Source organism: Pseudophryne corroboree, chromosome 1 (genome assembly GCF_028390025.1).
Source record: "Pseudophryne corroboree isolate aPseCor3 chromosome 1, aPseCor3.hap2, whole genome shotgun sequence".
In the NCBI taxonomy this organism is placed as follows: Eukaryota; Metazoa; Chordata; class Amphibia; order Anura; family Myobatrachidae; genus Pseudophryne; species Pseudophryne corroboree.
In genome coordinates this window covers 498,454,749-498,468,886 of record NC_086444.1, presented here as the reverse complement: position 1 = coordinate 498,468,886, position 14,138 = coordinate 498,454,749, and the positions used below count along the sequence as shown (strand labels likewise).

The 14,138-nt window shown below is 44.0% G+C and overlaps 1 protein-coding gene across 7 annotated transcripts in view; it reads left to right on the top strand.

Annotated features, from left to right (window-relative positions):
* Nucleotides 1-14,138, top strand: part of LOC134895591 (proprotein convertase subtilisin/kexin type 5-like) — a 568,642-nt gene that overhangs the window by 292,757 nt on the left and 261,747 nt on the right. For all 7 annotated transcript variants that reach the window (XM_063913851.1, XM_063913850.1, XM_063913849.1 and 4 more), the window contains one exon: nucleotides 13,946-14,034. In XM_063913851.1, the coding sequence (XP_063769921.1) occupies nucleotides 13,946-14,034 (89 nt within the window). The remainder of the gene's footprint in view (nucleotides 1-13,945; nucleotides 14,035-14,138) is intronic.

Sequence of the window (14,138 nt, the reverse complement as noted above, 5' to 3'; positions counted from 1 at the left end):
CAAGACATTGACAATGGAGAACCCCACATCAAAGGAGTACCCATAGTATCAGTGGGATGAAGTGAGTGAAAAATCGTGTTGTGGGCCGAGAGTCCTAAACCAGTTCTAACTAATCGCCAGGCGGCACAAGTAGTAGTAAGTAAAAGATTACCAGATATATCGGGGGGATGAGCAGAAGGGGTTCACTACGATATGCCGGCGGTCGGGCTCCCGGCGCCCAGCATACCGGCGCCGGGAGCCCGACCGCCGGCTTACCGACAGTGTGGCGAGCGCAAATGAGCCCCTGCGGGCTCGCTGCGCTCGCCATGCTACACGCGCCACACTATTTTATTCTCCCTCCAGGGGGGTCGTGGACCCTCACGAGGGAGAATAAGTGTCGGTATGCTGGCTGTCGGGATCCCGGCGCCGGTATACTGTGCGTCGGGATCCCAACAGCCGGCATACTGAAGACCACCCGAGCAGAAGGCCTCATATGCAGCAAACTGGATAGAGCTATATCTGGACAGAAGGCTTGTTCCAGGGCAGTACATGCATAATTAAGCATATTAAGCCAATCCGCCGAGTGTCGGTAGTTTGCTGCCAAGGCGTAACTATGTATGCAAGGGAGATTTATACCCCCCAGAGAGGGGGGATTGACACAATTTAAACAGTGATATTCTGGGCTTCTTCCCTGCCCAAATAAACGTACTAAGAGCCTTGTTTAAAAAAAAATTTAAATCTGAGTCTGGGAAGCATTTGTATGGCGTATAACAGCCTAGGAAATTATATCATCTTTATCAAATAACATCTGCTTATGTATGATAAAGGCAAATGACGCCAGCATTAAAATTGGATATAGTACGCGCTATCAGCCCAGGAAAGTTTGCCATGTATAAATCAGCTGGATTTACCGTTATATTTAATCCAGAAATGGAAAGCCCTCTCTCCAGTGTTCCTTCGCACCAATTCGTAAGGCTAATACTTGGGTTTTTGTTTTATTAGAAATCCTGAGATCTGTTCAAAATCATCCAATATTTGTAGGAAGCCAGTGAATGCCTCCTGGGGATTTGAAAAATATAAGAGGAGATCATCTGCATAGGCTGAGACTTTCAATATTTCTTGGCCCACTTCTATCCCACGCCAAGGAATGTATAAATGAAACAGTCTAATCAAGGGGTCCATTGCCAAATTAAATAATAAAGGGGATAGAGGGCAGCCCTGCCGAGTGCCACGTGATAAAGGAAAGCTCGAGGTGTTCAGGCCATTAACTGTCAAAAAAGCAGTGGGGGAAGCATTAAATTTACGGAATAGACTAATACACCCCACCCCAAAATTTTGGGTATGTAATACACAAAGCAGATGCGCCCAAGAAACCCTATCGAAGGCCTTGTCGGCATTGCAACTAATAGAGAGTTATTTCTCGAATCAGTTAAGAACCGAGTCAGTGCAGCTACTACCTGTCGAATATTGTGTACTGAGGAGCGGCCTTTGACAAAGCCAGTTTGGGAGGGGTGAAGTATTTTCGGCAACACAGCCTGTAACTGTTGTGCTATTATAGTCGTCAGTATCTTAAGGTCTTGGTTCAGGAGATATATGGGGCGATAGGACATGACCAACGTAGGATCTTTATCTGGTTTAGGTAATAGAATTATCCGAGCTTGAGCGAAATCATGTGGGGGCTCCCCTCCTGAGAGGATTGAGTTAAACAAATTTAGTAAATAGGGTAATAAATGTGGAGACAACAGTTTGTAATAGTCAGCGCTAAGGCCATCAGGACCTGGGGTTTTACCTTTGGTCAGTCGACAAATGGCCGATCGAAGTTCTTGTTCTGAAATAGCTTCCACCAATGCACTACCATCATCGTCCGTCAATATTGGACCCCCGGCTTTTCTAACAAAGTCCATGCCTAGTAAAGGGTTGTCGGGGGGAGCCACGTATAAGCGTGTATAGTAGTCTAAAAATGAAGCAGCAATAGCAGGGGCAGATGTCAAGGGGCCCGTGTCTGTTATAATTTTTGGTATGTGCATCGGTTGCCGCTGACTCCGTATCACATACGCCAATAATTTGCTGGCTTTATTGCCCCATCGGAAATAGCGTGTTTTTTTTTTATAATCTAATGAGTACTGTGGCTTTTCAGTGCATAGGGAGTCATACATCGATTTAGTGTCAGTATACAACTGACTAGTTTCTGTAGTATTATTAGCCAACATCGCAGCATAGGAATTGGAGACCGCTAAACTAAGGTCCTGCAGCCTTTTATTTAATGTTTTGCGTTTAGCTGTGACATATGCAATTATCTGGCCCCTCATCACTGGCTTAGATGCAGCCCAAAACAAATGAACATCCTCTGTATGTTGGATGTTATCATCAACATAGTTTAAAAAATGTTGCTCCATAGATAATTTCAAATCTGGAGAGTCTGATAAATAGGAGGGGAACCTCCAATTAAAGGAAGATCTTGGGGAGGGAAGTGATAGGGTGATATATATATATATATAAGAAAGGATTAATACTGCGCCACATGTGAGATAAAACAGATATGTTGTACAGGGATGGCAATCCTATGTGACACTCCCCTGTGCTGCTAATGGGGCGTCTGCTGTTTCCCTCAATAAATACAGGGGTGGTAATTCCCTGAATAAAAATGTAGGAAAAAGGAGGGGATGAGGGACAAGTAGCGACTCATCAGACGAAACGCGTTGGTGACCTATACCTACCTCACTCTAAGATAAGAAAAAAATGTATTTGTTCTTATACTCATTTAGTACTTTTAGTTCAGCCGTGTATATGTTGTTGTCCCATTTTTATCTGTCTCTTTTATGTTCAATTTTATGGTAATAAATAGTTGTTTTCATTTTATTTGCCAATTTTTACTTTATTTATTGGCACCGTGGTCGCTACTTATCCCTCATCCCTTCCTTTTTCATATATATAAATATACACTGCTCAAAAAAATAAAGGGAACACTAAAATAACACATCCTAGATCTGAATGAATGAAATATTCTTATTAAATACTTTGTTCTTTACATAGTTGAATGTGCTGACAACAAAATCACACAAAAATTATCAATGGAAATCAAATTTATTAACCCACACTACAGGCTGACCCAACTTTGATGTAATGTCCTTAAAACAAGTCAAAATTAGGCTCAGTATAGTGTGTGGCCTCAACGTGCCTGTATGACCTCCCTACAACCCACACAAGTGGCTCAGGTAGTGCAGCTCATCCAGGATGGCACATCAATGCGAGCTGTGGCAAGAAGGTTTGCTGTGTCCAGAGCATGGAGGCGCTACCAGGAGACAGGCCAGTACATCAGGAGACGTGGAGGAGGCCGTAGGAGGGCAACAACCCAGCAGCAGGACCGCTACCTCCGCCTTTGTGCAAGGAGGAACAGGAGGAGCACTGCCAGAGCCCTGCAAAATGACCTCCAGCAAGCTACAAATGTGCATGTGTCTACTCAAACGATCAGAAACAGACTCCATGAGGGTGGTATGAGGGCCCGACGCCCACAGGTGGGGGATGTGCTTACAGCCCAACACCGTGCAGGACGTTTGGCATTTGCAAGAGAACACCAAGATTGGCAAATTCGCCACTGGCGTCCTGTGCTCTTCACAGATGAAAGCAGGTTCTCACTGAGCACATGTGACAGACGTGGCAGAGTCTGGAGACGCCAAGGAGAACGTTCTGCTGTCTGCAACATCCTCCAGCATGACCGGTTTGGCAGTGGGTCAGTAATGGTGTGGGGTGGCATTTCTTTGGGGGGCCCGCACAACCCTCCATGTGCTTGCCAGAAGTAGCCTGACTGCCATTAGGTACCGAGATGAGATCCTCAGACCCCTTGTGAGACCATATGCTGGTGCGGTTGGCCCTGGGTTCCTCCTAATGCAAGACAATGCTAGACCTCATGTGGCTTGAATGTGTTAGCAGTTCCTGCAAGACAAAGGCATTGATGCTATGGACTGTCCCGCCCGTTCCCCAGACCTGAATCCAATTGAGCACATCTGGGACATCATGTCTCGCTCCATCCACCAATGTCACATTGCACCACAGACTGTCCAGGAGTTGGCGGATGCTTTAGTCCATGTCTGGGAGGAGATCCCTCAGGAGACCATCCGCCACCTCATCAGGAGCATGCCCAGGCATTGTATGGAGGTTATACAGGCACGTGGAGGCCACACACTCTACTGAGCCTCATTTTGACTTGTTTTAAGGACATTACATCAAAGTTGGATCAGCCTGTAGTGTGTTTTTCCACTTTAATTTTGAGTGTGGCTCCAAATCCAGACCTCCATGGGTTAATAAATTTGACTTCCATTGATAATTTTTGTGTGATTTTGTTGTCAGCACATTCAACTATGTAAAGAACAAAGTATTTAATAAGAATATTTCATTCATTCAGATCTAGGATGTGTTATTTTAGTGTTCCCTTCATTTTTTTGAGCAGTGTATATATATATATATATATATATATATATATATATATTTATATTCATCAAATTTGATTGGGTCTAAAATAAATACTGTAGCTCAAAGTTAATGTTGTGTTTCAGAGTCTATAACTCAGACTCGGCCCTAACCAATTTGATGCCCTAGGCAAGATTTTGTCTGGTGCACCCTAGCACCGGCGCTAGTTCTGCCTCTGTCTCAACACCTATAATCCAGCAGCATAGATTACATCAGCAGCCAGCAACACCTCTCACCCACAGCAATCCTTATCCACAAAGCCATAATTAGACATTTTGGTGCCCTGTGCCAGCAAGAGCATTGGCGCCCGCACCCTGCATATTTTAAACAGGGACAGCGTGTTCCCCAAAAACAGGGTGTAGTCTTGGTGGGAAGAAGCATGGCCACACAATAGTACCTGCTTATTCATGTTATGTCACATAGAAGTGTCCCTTATTCACATTACGTCATACAGTAGTATCTCTTTACCTTATACATGTTACACCTCACAGTAATGCCATTTATTCACTGTAATGTCACATAGCAGTGTCGGTTATTCACATTACACCACACCGTATTGCTTCTTATTGACATTACACCACAATGTATTGCTCCTTATTGACAAAGTCCTCTTTATATACGTTAAGGCTCCTTATTCATGTTATGTCACAAAGTAATGCCCCTTGCCCCATATTATGCCCCACACAGTAATGCCCCTTGCACCATATATGCCCCACACAGTAATGCCCCTCTGCACCATATTATGCCCCACACAGTAATGCCCCTGCATCATATTTTACTCGCACAGTAATGCCCCGGAACCATATTATTCCCCACACAGTATTGCCCCTACACCATTTTATGCCCCAACAGTAATGTCCCTTCCACCATATTATACCCACACAGTAATGCCCCCTGCACCTTATTATGCACCACACAGTAATGCCCATTGCACCATATTATGCCCCACACAGTAATGCTCCCTGCACCATATTATACCCCACACAGTAATGCCAGTGGCACCATAATATGCCCCATTCAGTACTGCCCCTTACAAATTATGTCACAAACAGTAAGGTCAAGGCAACACCAACCTTTACATTTTTAATCTTTATCAGTGTTGAATGTATTCCTGCTGGTTGTCAGGCTTTTTAGCTGCAATATGCTACCCCCTACACTCCCATTTGGAGCCCGTTGTCAGCGGTCCTGGCACTTTTCATTTGGAAGTTTATATTACTAGAGGAATTACTGGTACTCTAGTGTCTGCCACAATTGTCTCCTCTGAGGTGGTGGCAATTTTGGGAGAGACATTTTCAATAGCTTTTTGTTACTGCCTGATGCCCCCAGCCACTGCTCCCTGTTCCCTGCTGGCTCAGCTGTATATACTGCCACCCCATCGAAGCTTAGCTGAGATCTCCGATCGTGGTAGGGAAGCAAATACAGAGCTGCTAATGGCGTCCGCCTGTCCCGCCACTGCCCACTGTGTCAAGCTGACTCTGAGCCAGTCCTAGGCTTGGAATGAATGCCTAGTTTGCCTATGCCCAGGATTGGACTGGCCCACAGGGGTACAGGGGAAACCACTATGTTTCCTGAATTATACATTATACATATATTACCTAATACTACACAGGACTATGGTTAATTGTCTACAGTACATTGCTGTTTTTAATTTGCTACATTATCATGTATGCACTAACAGTATTTACTAAATATATTTATCAAAGGGCTCAGCCCATGCACTCTCTAATGGTTAGGAAAACCAATGTGGGGACTGGCAACACTCCCTCTGGAGACTGGCCACACCCCTAAATATGGGCCTTACCACTGAGTTCCCCTGGTGGGCCCTTACTGCCCCAGTCCGACACTGCCTATGCCTAGGGCCGACTCTAGTAGTAGTAGTAGTAGTAATAGTAGTGTGTTTTAGCCCTTGAAACACAACATTAAGATTGATTTTGGATGATTATAAATCAATGTAAATCGACCTTTAGTAAATATACCCCTGTAACTTTTATTAGCACACACTACTTGAGTCTTGACTTATTTGAATTTCTTTTCTTTCACTAACGACAACTAATTACATACAGTACTGTATTTTTCTCAAGAATACACATCATTTGTTTTTGGGTGGTATTCATGTGACCGGCAGTCGGGAGACCGACGGTCACATGACCTCCACCAACATCAAGCCCCCTCACTATCCCGATGGTCGGCATGCCGACCAACAGGGACTATGTCCACGACACCCATAGAGTGGGAATAGAACCCGTGGTGACCGCAGGAATGCTGCCGAGATCCCGGCATCGGTATGCTGACCGGCGGTCTCCTGACCACCGGTCAGCCATACCACACCCATTTTTTTTTAACCCACATTCACATACAAAACTTATTATGCATTTTTCATGCTATCCTCCATTGCATTTAGCCTAGTCTTACGCTGCACAGCAGTGCGTCTGATGTATGTCTCATTAAATGGAAGTTACTTTTGATCTTCACCAGACAATTTTTTGGATTATGTAGGTAGCCCGGGGTTAATCTTCCTTACTGCTGCACCAGGAGCTGTGTCTTCAGAACTTAATCTCTGGAACCTCAAAAACCTTTTGAATCTTTGTTACGTTATCATGTCCATCAATACACCTTCCAACAAAAACATTTTGGTGGTCATTCCGAGTTGATCGCAGCCAGCAACTTTTTGCTGCTTCTGCGATCAACTAGCCCACGCCTATGGGGGAGTGTGTTTTAGCTTAGCGGGGCTGCGATCGCTTGTGCAGCCATGCTAAGCCAAAAAAAATTCACACAAAACAAGACTAGGCCTGGACATACTTACCCTGTGCGATGGATCTAGCGATGACGGGTCAGGCTTTGATGTCACTCCTCCGCCCTCCGTTCTCCTGGGCACGCCTGCGTTTTACTCACCACTCCCCGAAAACGGCTCCAAACGGTGTGGATCCGCCCTGCACCGTCCTCTTCCTGTCAATCTTCTTTGCGGTCCGTCCTGCGACCGCTTTCTTCTTAAGGCGCGACGTAACCCAGTGACCCCTGTCGCTGGGCAGTGTCGCGCACGCGCACTGCGACCACCGCGCATGCGCATTCCGCACCCGTTTGCACCGCAGCGATAAACCGCTGCATGTGAACGGGTCGGAATGACCCCCTTTGTCAGTGCTGTTTGGAGTGTTGTGCCCTACCAAATAGCCCATCCATGGAGAGCTTGCCATAAAGCAAGGAGAAATCTTTTCTGCATAATAAAGTTTCACAACTTTAAAAATTGTGCTTCTCTCTGGTTTTAGTAAATTATTCCCCAGGTATAAGAGGTAAAATAGTTATGACCTTGGGGAGTGCAATATTTTATACCTGAAGGCAAGTAGTGTTTGTACTTGAGCTTCCAACTCAGGAAAATGAATCCCAATATGTGGAGCCCATATCGGGATACTAGTTACCCGCCTGCTGTGCTTACCCGAACGGAACAACACTTGAATTGCTCCGTCGGACGCAATCTAGTGGACCCCAGAGCGCAAAGCACTTGAATTTTGCCATAGAGGTGAGGAGCAGCGTTAGCCTTCTATTATATAGGATATTGGCCCTCATTCCGAGTTGTTCGCTCGCTAGCTGCTTTTAGCAGCATTGCACACGCTAGGCCTCCGCCCTCTGGGAGGGTATCTTAGCTTAGCAGAATTGCGAACGAAAGATTCGCAGAATTGCGAATAGAAATTTCTTAGCAGTTTCTGAGTAGCTCCAGACTTACTCCGCCATTGTGATCAGTTCAGTCAGTTTCGTTCCTGGTTTGACGTCACAAACACACCCAGCGTTCGCCCAGACACTCCCCCGTTTCTTTAGACATGCCCGCTTTTTTCCCAGAAACGCCAGCGTTTTTTCGCACACGCCCAGAAAACGGCAAGTTTCTGCCCAGAAACACCCACTTCCTGTCAATCACAGTACGATCACCAGAACGATGAAAAATCCTCGTTATGCCGTGAGTAAAATACCTAACTTTTGTGTAAAATAACTAAGCGCATGCGCTCTGCGAACCTTGCGCATGCGCAGTAAGCAACTAATCGCAATATAGCGAAAATCGGCAACGACCGAACAACTCGGAATGACCCCCATTGTGTGGTATTTAATTGAATCTCCAGGTAGTTTACCCAGTAGATGAGACAGCTTGACATGACCTGTGTAATTGAATCCTCCATCTAGTAGTGTGCATCAGGATTGCAAATAAGTTATGACACTCTCAGAAACGTGATATTTTAATTTCTGAAGAAACAATATCCAAAGGGTATATTACCGCCTTATGTAGTTAATTACCCAAATGCAAAGGCCTACAAATATACAGCTTTCAATACTATTCTTTTACTTACTTGATACAATGTTTCAATAATTCACGCACTGATGTAATTTGTTCCATTATTGTGCTTAAATCAATTCTTACCTAGTAAAACAAATTGCTTAAAGCGTATGATTCAATTTATTTAAAGAAACTGTATTTTGTTCTTTGCTTCTAAGCAAACAAAATATATACAAGATATGTGCTGTAATCATTTTAGGCATTTCTGGCCCCAGTGCTTTGGAGATTACATACTAGATTTCCAAACAGTCAGAAATGGCCATTTCACGGGTAGTGCATTCCATTGATGGATGCATCAGTCTGTACCATCCAGTGAATGCTACTTAGAATCAGGCCCAGGGTGAATGTCCAAACGCCACATACTGCGGATAGGGCCCTGGTCAGAATTGAAGCCATGACCACAGTGCTGTAAGACAGCAATGTTAACTACTGTGCCAATATGTCTCAATATAGTTGTTTATATTTGTGTTTGTATATATTTTATGAAAGAATTTCAGTATTCACTCTGTATTTGCTTATATGCAAAGTTTCACATATCTATATGACCACTCTGCCACTATCCATCTGCCTGTGGGGGAAGCAGTCAATTGACCGCCTGTCGGGATCCCGGCGGTCAGGATACCGACGCCGGAATCCCAACACCAGCTGAAATGCCGGCGGTCGAAGTCCTGACTGCCAGCTGGTTACCCCTCTTGGCTGGTGGTCTACGCCACCACCCGGTGGGGAATAGAAACCTGTGCCGAGCGAAGGTCGCCACCGGGCCCAAAGCGTGGCAAGTGCAGCGAGCCCACGAGGGTGCACGCTGCGCTCACAGCCGGGATCACCGCTGTCGGCCTCCCGGCGTCTGTCTCCTGACCGCTGGGATCCTGACCGCTGGGATCTCATACTGATCCCGCCTGTGGAAGTAGTAGTCATCACTATCAGCGCACACTTGAATCAGACCTCCTCTTGGAGCAAGAGACACTTATACAGTAACCCACAGTTCTTCATACACACCCATGACAAGCCTTTGTCCATCTTAGGGATGACACCCAGTTACACACATTCTGTCACAAGGTGCAACATAGCTGTATGGGACTGTGACTAGCCCGCAGTTGTGTAGGCTCGGGTAGTTGGTAAATTTGGTATGGCACTGGTATGGGGTAGTTGTGATTCCATACAGTTGGTATGAATTTCCTTAGTTCTTCCTAAAATAAGTTATCCCCAGGTAGTAGTATGCTCATCAAGCTTTTCTTAATAATGCATCATTTTGTGTAACCAAGGTTTCCCGCAGTCTTTCAGCCTACTTTATCATCTTGACAGAAACACAAAGAACTAATGCACAACCTTTTAGCCCTGTGTCTCTTTAGACTGTAATTTAAAAAGCCTGGGAACTTGTTTTTCTCCATTATAAACAATAAAAGAACTTCAGTGAAATGAAGCACACACTCTCCGATTTGGAGTTTCTCAGGCAAAGGCTCTTTATGTTGTTTAAACATGTTTCCTCTTGAGGTTCGACCACCTTGCAGTAGCTTTTTGCTTTATTTATAACTTCGCTTTGTAAATTTACATTATACCACAGAGAAATAGATAAAGCACTCCTCATGAGCATTAAGTTTGCTTGCTTCACACATGTACACACGCACATTATCAGCACACCACCATTGTCTTTTGTGTGTCAGAGTGATGGTGACATGTTACATCCATCGTCTGAGGCTTTGAATTGAGTTAATTAAACGTCTTTTGTCACCTCATAGAAATCAGCAAAATGTTCTGAACTCCTCCATACAATCTAGGAAACTTTCTATCATAGTCAATGTAAGGGAGAAGGCAGATTAGGAAGGGAACAGTTTTAGATTTTGGCTAAATTTTGCATTTCTTATATAGCGTGAGATGTATCAAACCTTCCAAAGAGATAAAGTGGAGAAGTTGCCAATAGCAACCAATCAGCTTATAGCTGTAATTTATCTAGTACACGCTATAAAATGCCAGAAGCTGATGGGTTGATATAGGCAACGTCTCCACTTTATCTCTTTAAAAGTTTGAATACATCCTCACTGTCTTAATTTATTGGTTTTCATTGTACTCAATATTACCTGAATGGATATTCTGATGTAGTTGTGTATACCTTGTATTATTTGGAAATAGTGGCATGGTGTCACACTATATTATTGTCATGAAAAGTTCCCATTACCGGCCTCTTTGGGTGCTGTCTTGGCTGCACAGGGGTTTCTCAGGAGGTCCTATCCTCTGGTCGCAGCTGCGGCTTCTGTTCTCTGTCTGCCAACGTCAGTGTGCTGGTGAGGCAGGCATCACAGGCATCTCATGTGCAGCAGCTCCTGCCGGCTCCAGCTGCTGGGCGCCGGTTTGTTAGTCACAGTCAGGTGACCACTGCACCACCAACAGGAATCAAGTTCTCAGTCACCTGATGCCTGCAACCAATCCTCACTGCTGCTATAAAATAACTTTCTGTTGACTCTGCAGGTTGCTGAGAGACCTGTTTCTTAATCTGCTGTATCCTGCAATCCAGTTCCAGCCCAGTCCATTGGAAATCCAGTTCCAGTCCATTCCAGTGTAAATCTGGTTCCAGACCAGCCCAGTGCAAATACGGTTACAGCCTCTTCTAATGCAAATCCGGTCTAGTCTGGTCCAGTGTGGATCCAGTTCCATCCGGATCGGTGCAATCCCAATTCCATTTTGGCTCTCTGGTTCTCCAGTCCTAGCTCAGACATCAGTCACTCCAGTTTCTCTTCTCTCTCTCATGCTACTAATTGAAAATGACCTTCATCAGGTCACTCAGCTTCCTACAACCAGCTTGAAACCCATCAACAATTCCAGATCCCAGTTCGGGAACACAGTTTCAAACAACAGTCACAATTATGTTCTATATAAACACTCAGCTATTTATACTTCAGAGGTTAAAATTCCTGGGACCTCATAGCTGGCGGACATAAAAGAATAGATTTTTTCTCTGATCATTATCTATCTGTAAAGAAAAGTAGCCATAGTAGCGATAAGTGCTATTCCCAGGAGCTCCTTGTTCGACAACAATGTGTTGGCCATTTTTCAAACATCTTAAAGGACCTGTGACATTTAACAACAACAATCTGCTGAAAATGTCATGGCTCATGCAGTGTTAAACGCTGCTGGAATTCTGAGTGGAGTTGAGAAGTCAATTACCTTTGCAATGATATCTTATTTTACAGCTGGAGATTTCTCATGTACGACCTACTGTTGAAAAAATATCAAAAAGGTCATAGCATTGCTGAGTTGGCAGTACAAAATTTGTGAATCATATACAGTTTCTACTTTTCTATAGGGGCCACCTTACTGTTAGAAATCTTACTTGTTTAACATGAGTTATAGCATCATTGTCAACTGTACTTTTTTAAGGCAAGATCAGGTTTGTTTGTTTGTTTCTTTCTTTCCAAAAAATAGTTGCAAAAAGTGATCAAATCTTGGCACATGCTGCAACGCTAGCATCTAGTTACCCTTCGTAATGAGGACCTTTCCCCTAAGCCCCTGGGTCCATGTCACAAACTATTTGGAATAGTAACCTGTGGCGAGCGGAGTGAGACACCGAGCCCGAAGCGTGGCGTGTGAAACGTGGCGAACGAAGGAAGCCAACAAAGGTACAATGGTGCATAGATAAAATGAAATAACCTCAAAGGAATGGAGAATGGATAAAACATTTAGGTGCTGTAAGGGCGGAAGTTATCTGCTGCCCTCTCGTGCTGTCACTTCCTGGTCCTGATCACGAAGGGAACATAGACACAACCATGCTGCAACTTGCTGGCTGTTACGTTTGACCAATTTTCTTGTGAGAATCAAAAATATCAGTGTTTTTAATATCCTTAATGAAAAATGTGGCATACGGAAATGAAAATATGGGTTGCAAAGCTAGCACACTATCTATGCAAAAGTGCCTGGAATGTCTTGGAGACTCCTGTATCTCGGGTGGCTCTCCCAGGTGCCCAGAAATGTGGGTATGTCTTTCCCGGAGCACATTGCAACCGCTCGGTGCAGCCCACTTCCCAAGCAAAGTAAGCAGTCTGGATCCAAGCTGCACTACATCCCCCCTTCCCTGAACCTTCAACCTGGCTGCCCCCTACCCAGAAGAAGCAGGCAGAGAGTAGGTACTGTAAGTATGAATAATGACAACATAAGTCGTGCAGCATATGTACAGAGATTATGCGATTCCCTGTGTATGACATACCATGTGCAACGAATTAGTAGAGAAATATGCTGTATAATAAGCATTTTTATAAGATCAGTAGGGATAATCATTAGCGCTTTTGATTAAGTTCTATCATTGCAAATACCAATTAGGTAGGTGTGTTCGTCCTATAATTAAATTAAGGGTGAGGAACTACTGTATCTGAAATTGGAGTTGATATTTGAAGGTTTTTGTAAGCATAGGTTTAAATGCTGATTTTTATTTTTTTGCACCAAATTCCAACTGTCTTGTTATTTGATTATATTGAGATAAAAATATCGGGCCAGATTCAGAGATGTTCACAAACCCAATACTCAGCAGCCAGCGTTCCCAAAAAATGTGAATGTATCGTCCCAGATTTCTGGCCATGCAGAGGCAAGTTGTTGCGTTTATGGATGCAGTTTCACTGACCCCAGCTGAGGGATGACTGATGCTCACGCAGAGTGATCCAATGCTGTATCTTCAGATGCAGCAGCAGATCAAGGAAGCTAGCAGGAGGCATCTATTTTAGAGCAACCTCTGCGTACAAAGATGTAGCAGCTATGCTACTACATCCATCTCTGAGTTAGGCCCATTGTTAGAAGAATTGTTTATTCCTGACTTTTTGTGCTTCACATGTATTGTCAGTTGTAAATGATCCTTTTCTGTACTGTATGTATTACATTTCGGAGAGCTCAATGAAAAGAAGTTGGGAAGTGGGATGATGAATAACTTAATATTTTCCTTAGTGGTGTAATAAAACAGCACACAAAAAGTGGAGAGGTCCCCCCTCGTGGAAGCTTCCAACCTAAAGGTGATCCAGTTATTTCTAATGCCTTAAACATCAAAAGGATTACATAATGCCATAAGCAGGCACTTTACATACATGATCTGTTATATAAAAATACAATGCATGTCACAATTGCTTCTCGTAATATATAAGCAGTAGCAGTATTTTCCCTTTTAAATATGTGTAAATGAATTGCCGTTTTGTTTACTGTCTTCAGGCATGGAACGCGCTGTGCAGGGGAAGTAGCGGCGACGGCAAATAATTCCCACTGTACAGTAGGAATAGCTTTTAATGCCAGGATTGGAGGTATGTGTATCAGCATTATTTTTTTTTATATGCACCATAAATATGCTAGAAGCATATCAAGTTGTGAAAAGCTTCAGTGTTATGGACCTTTGAACTCTTCTTTG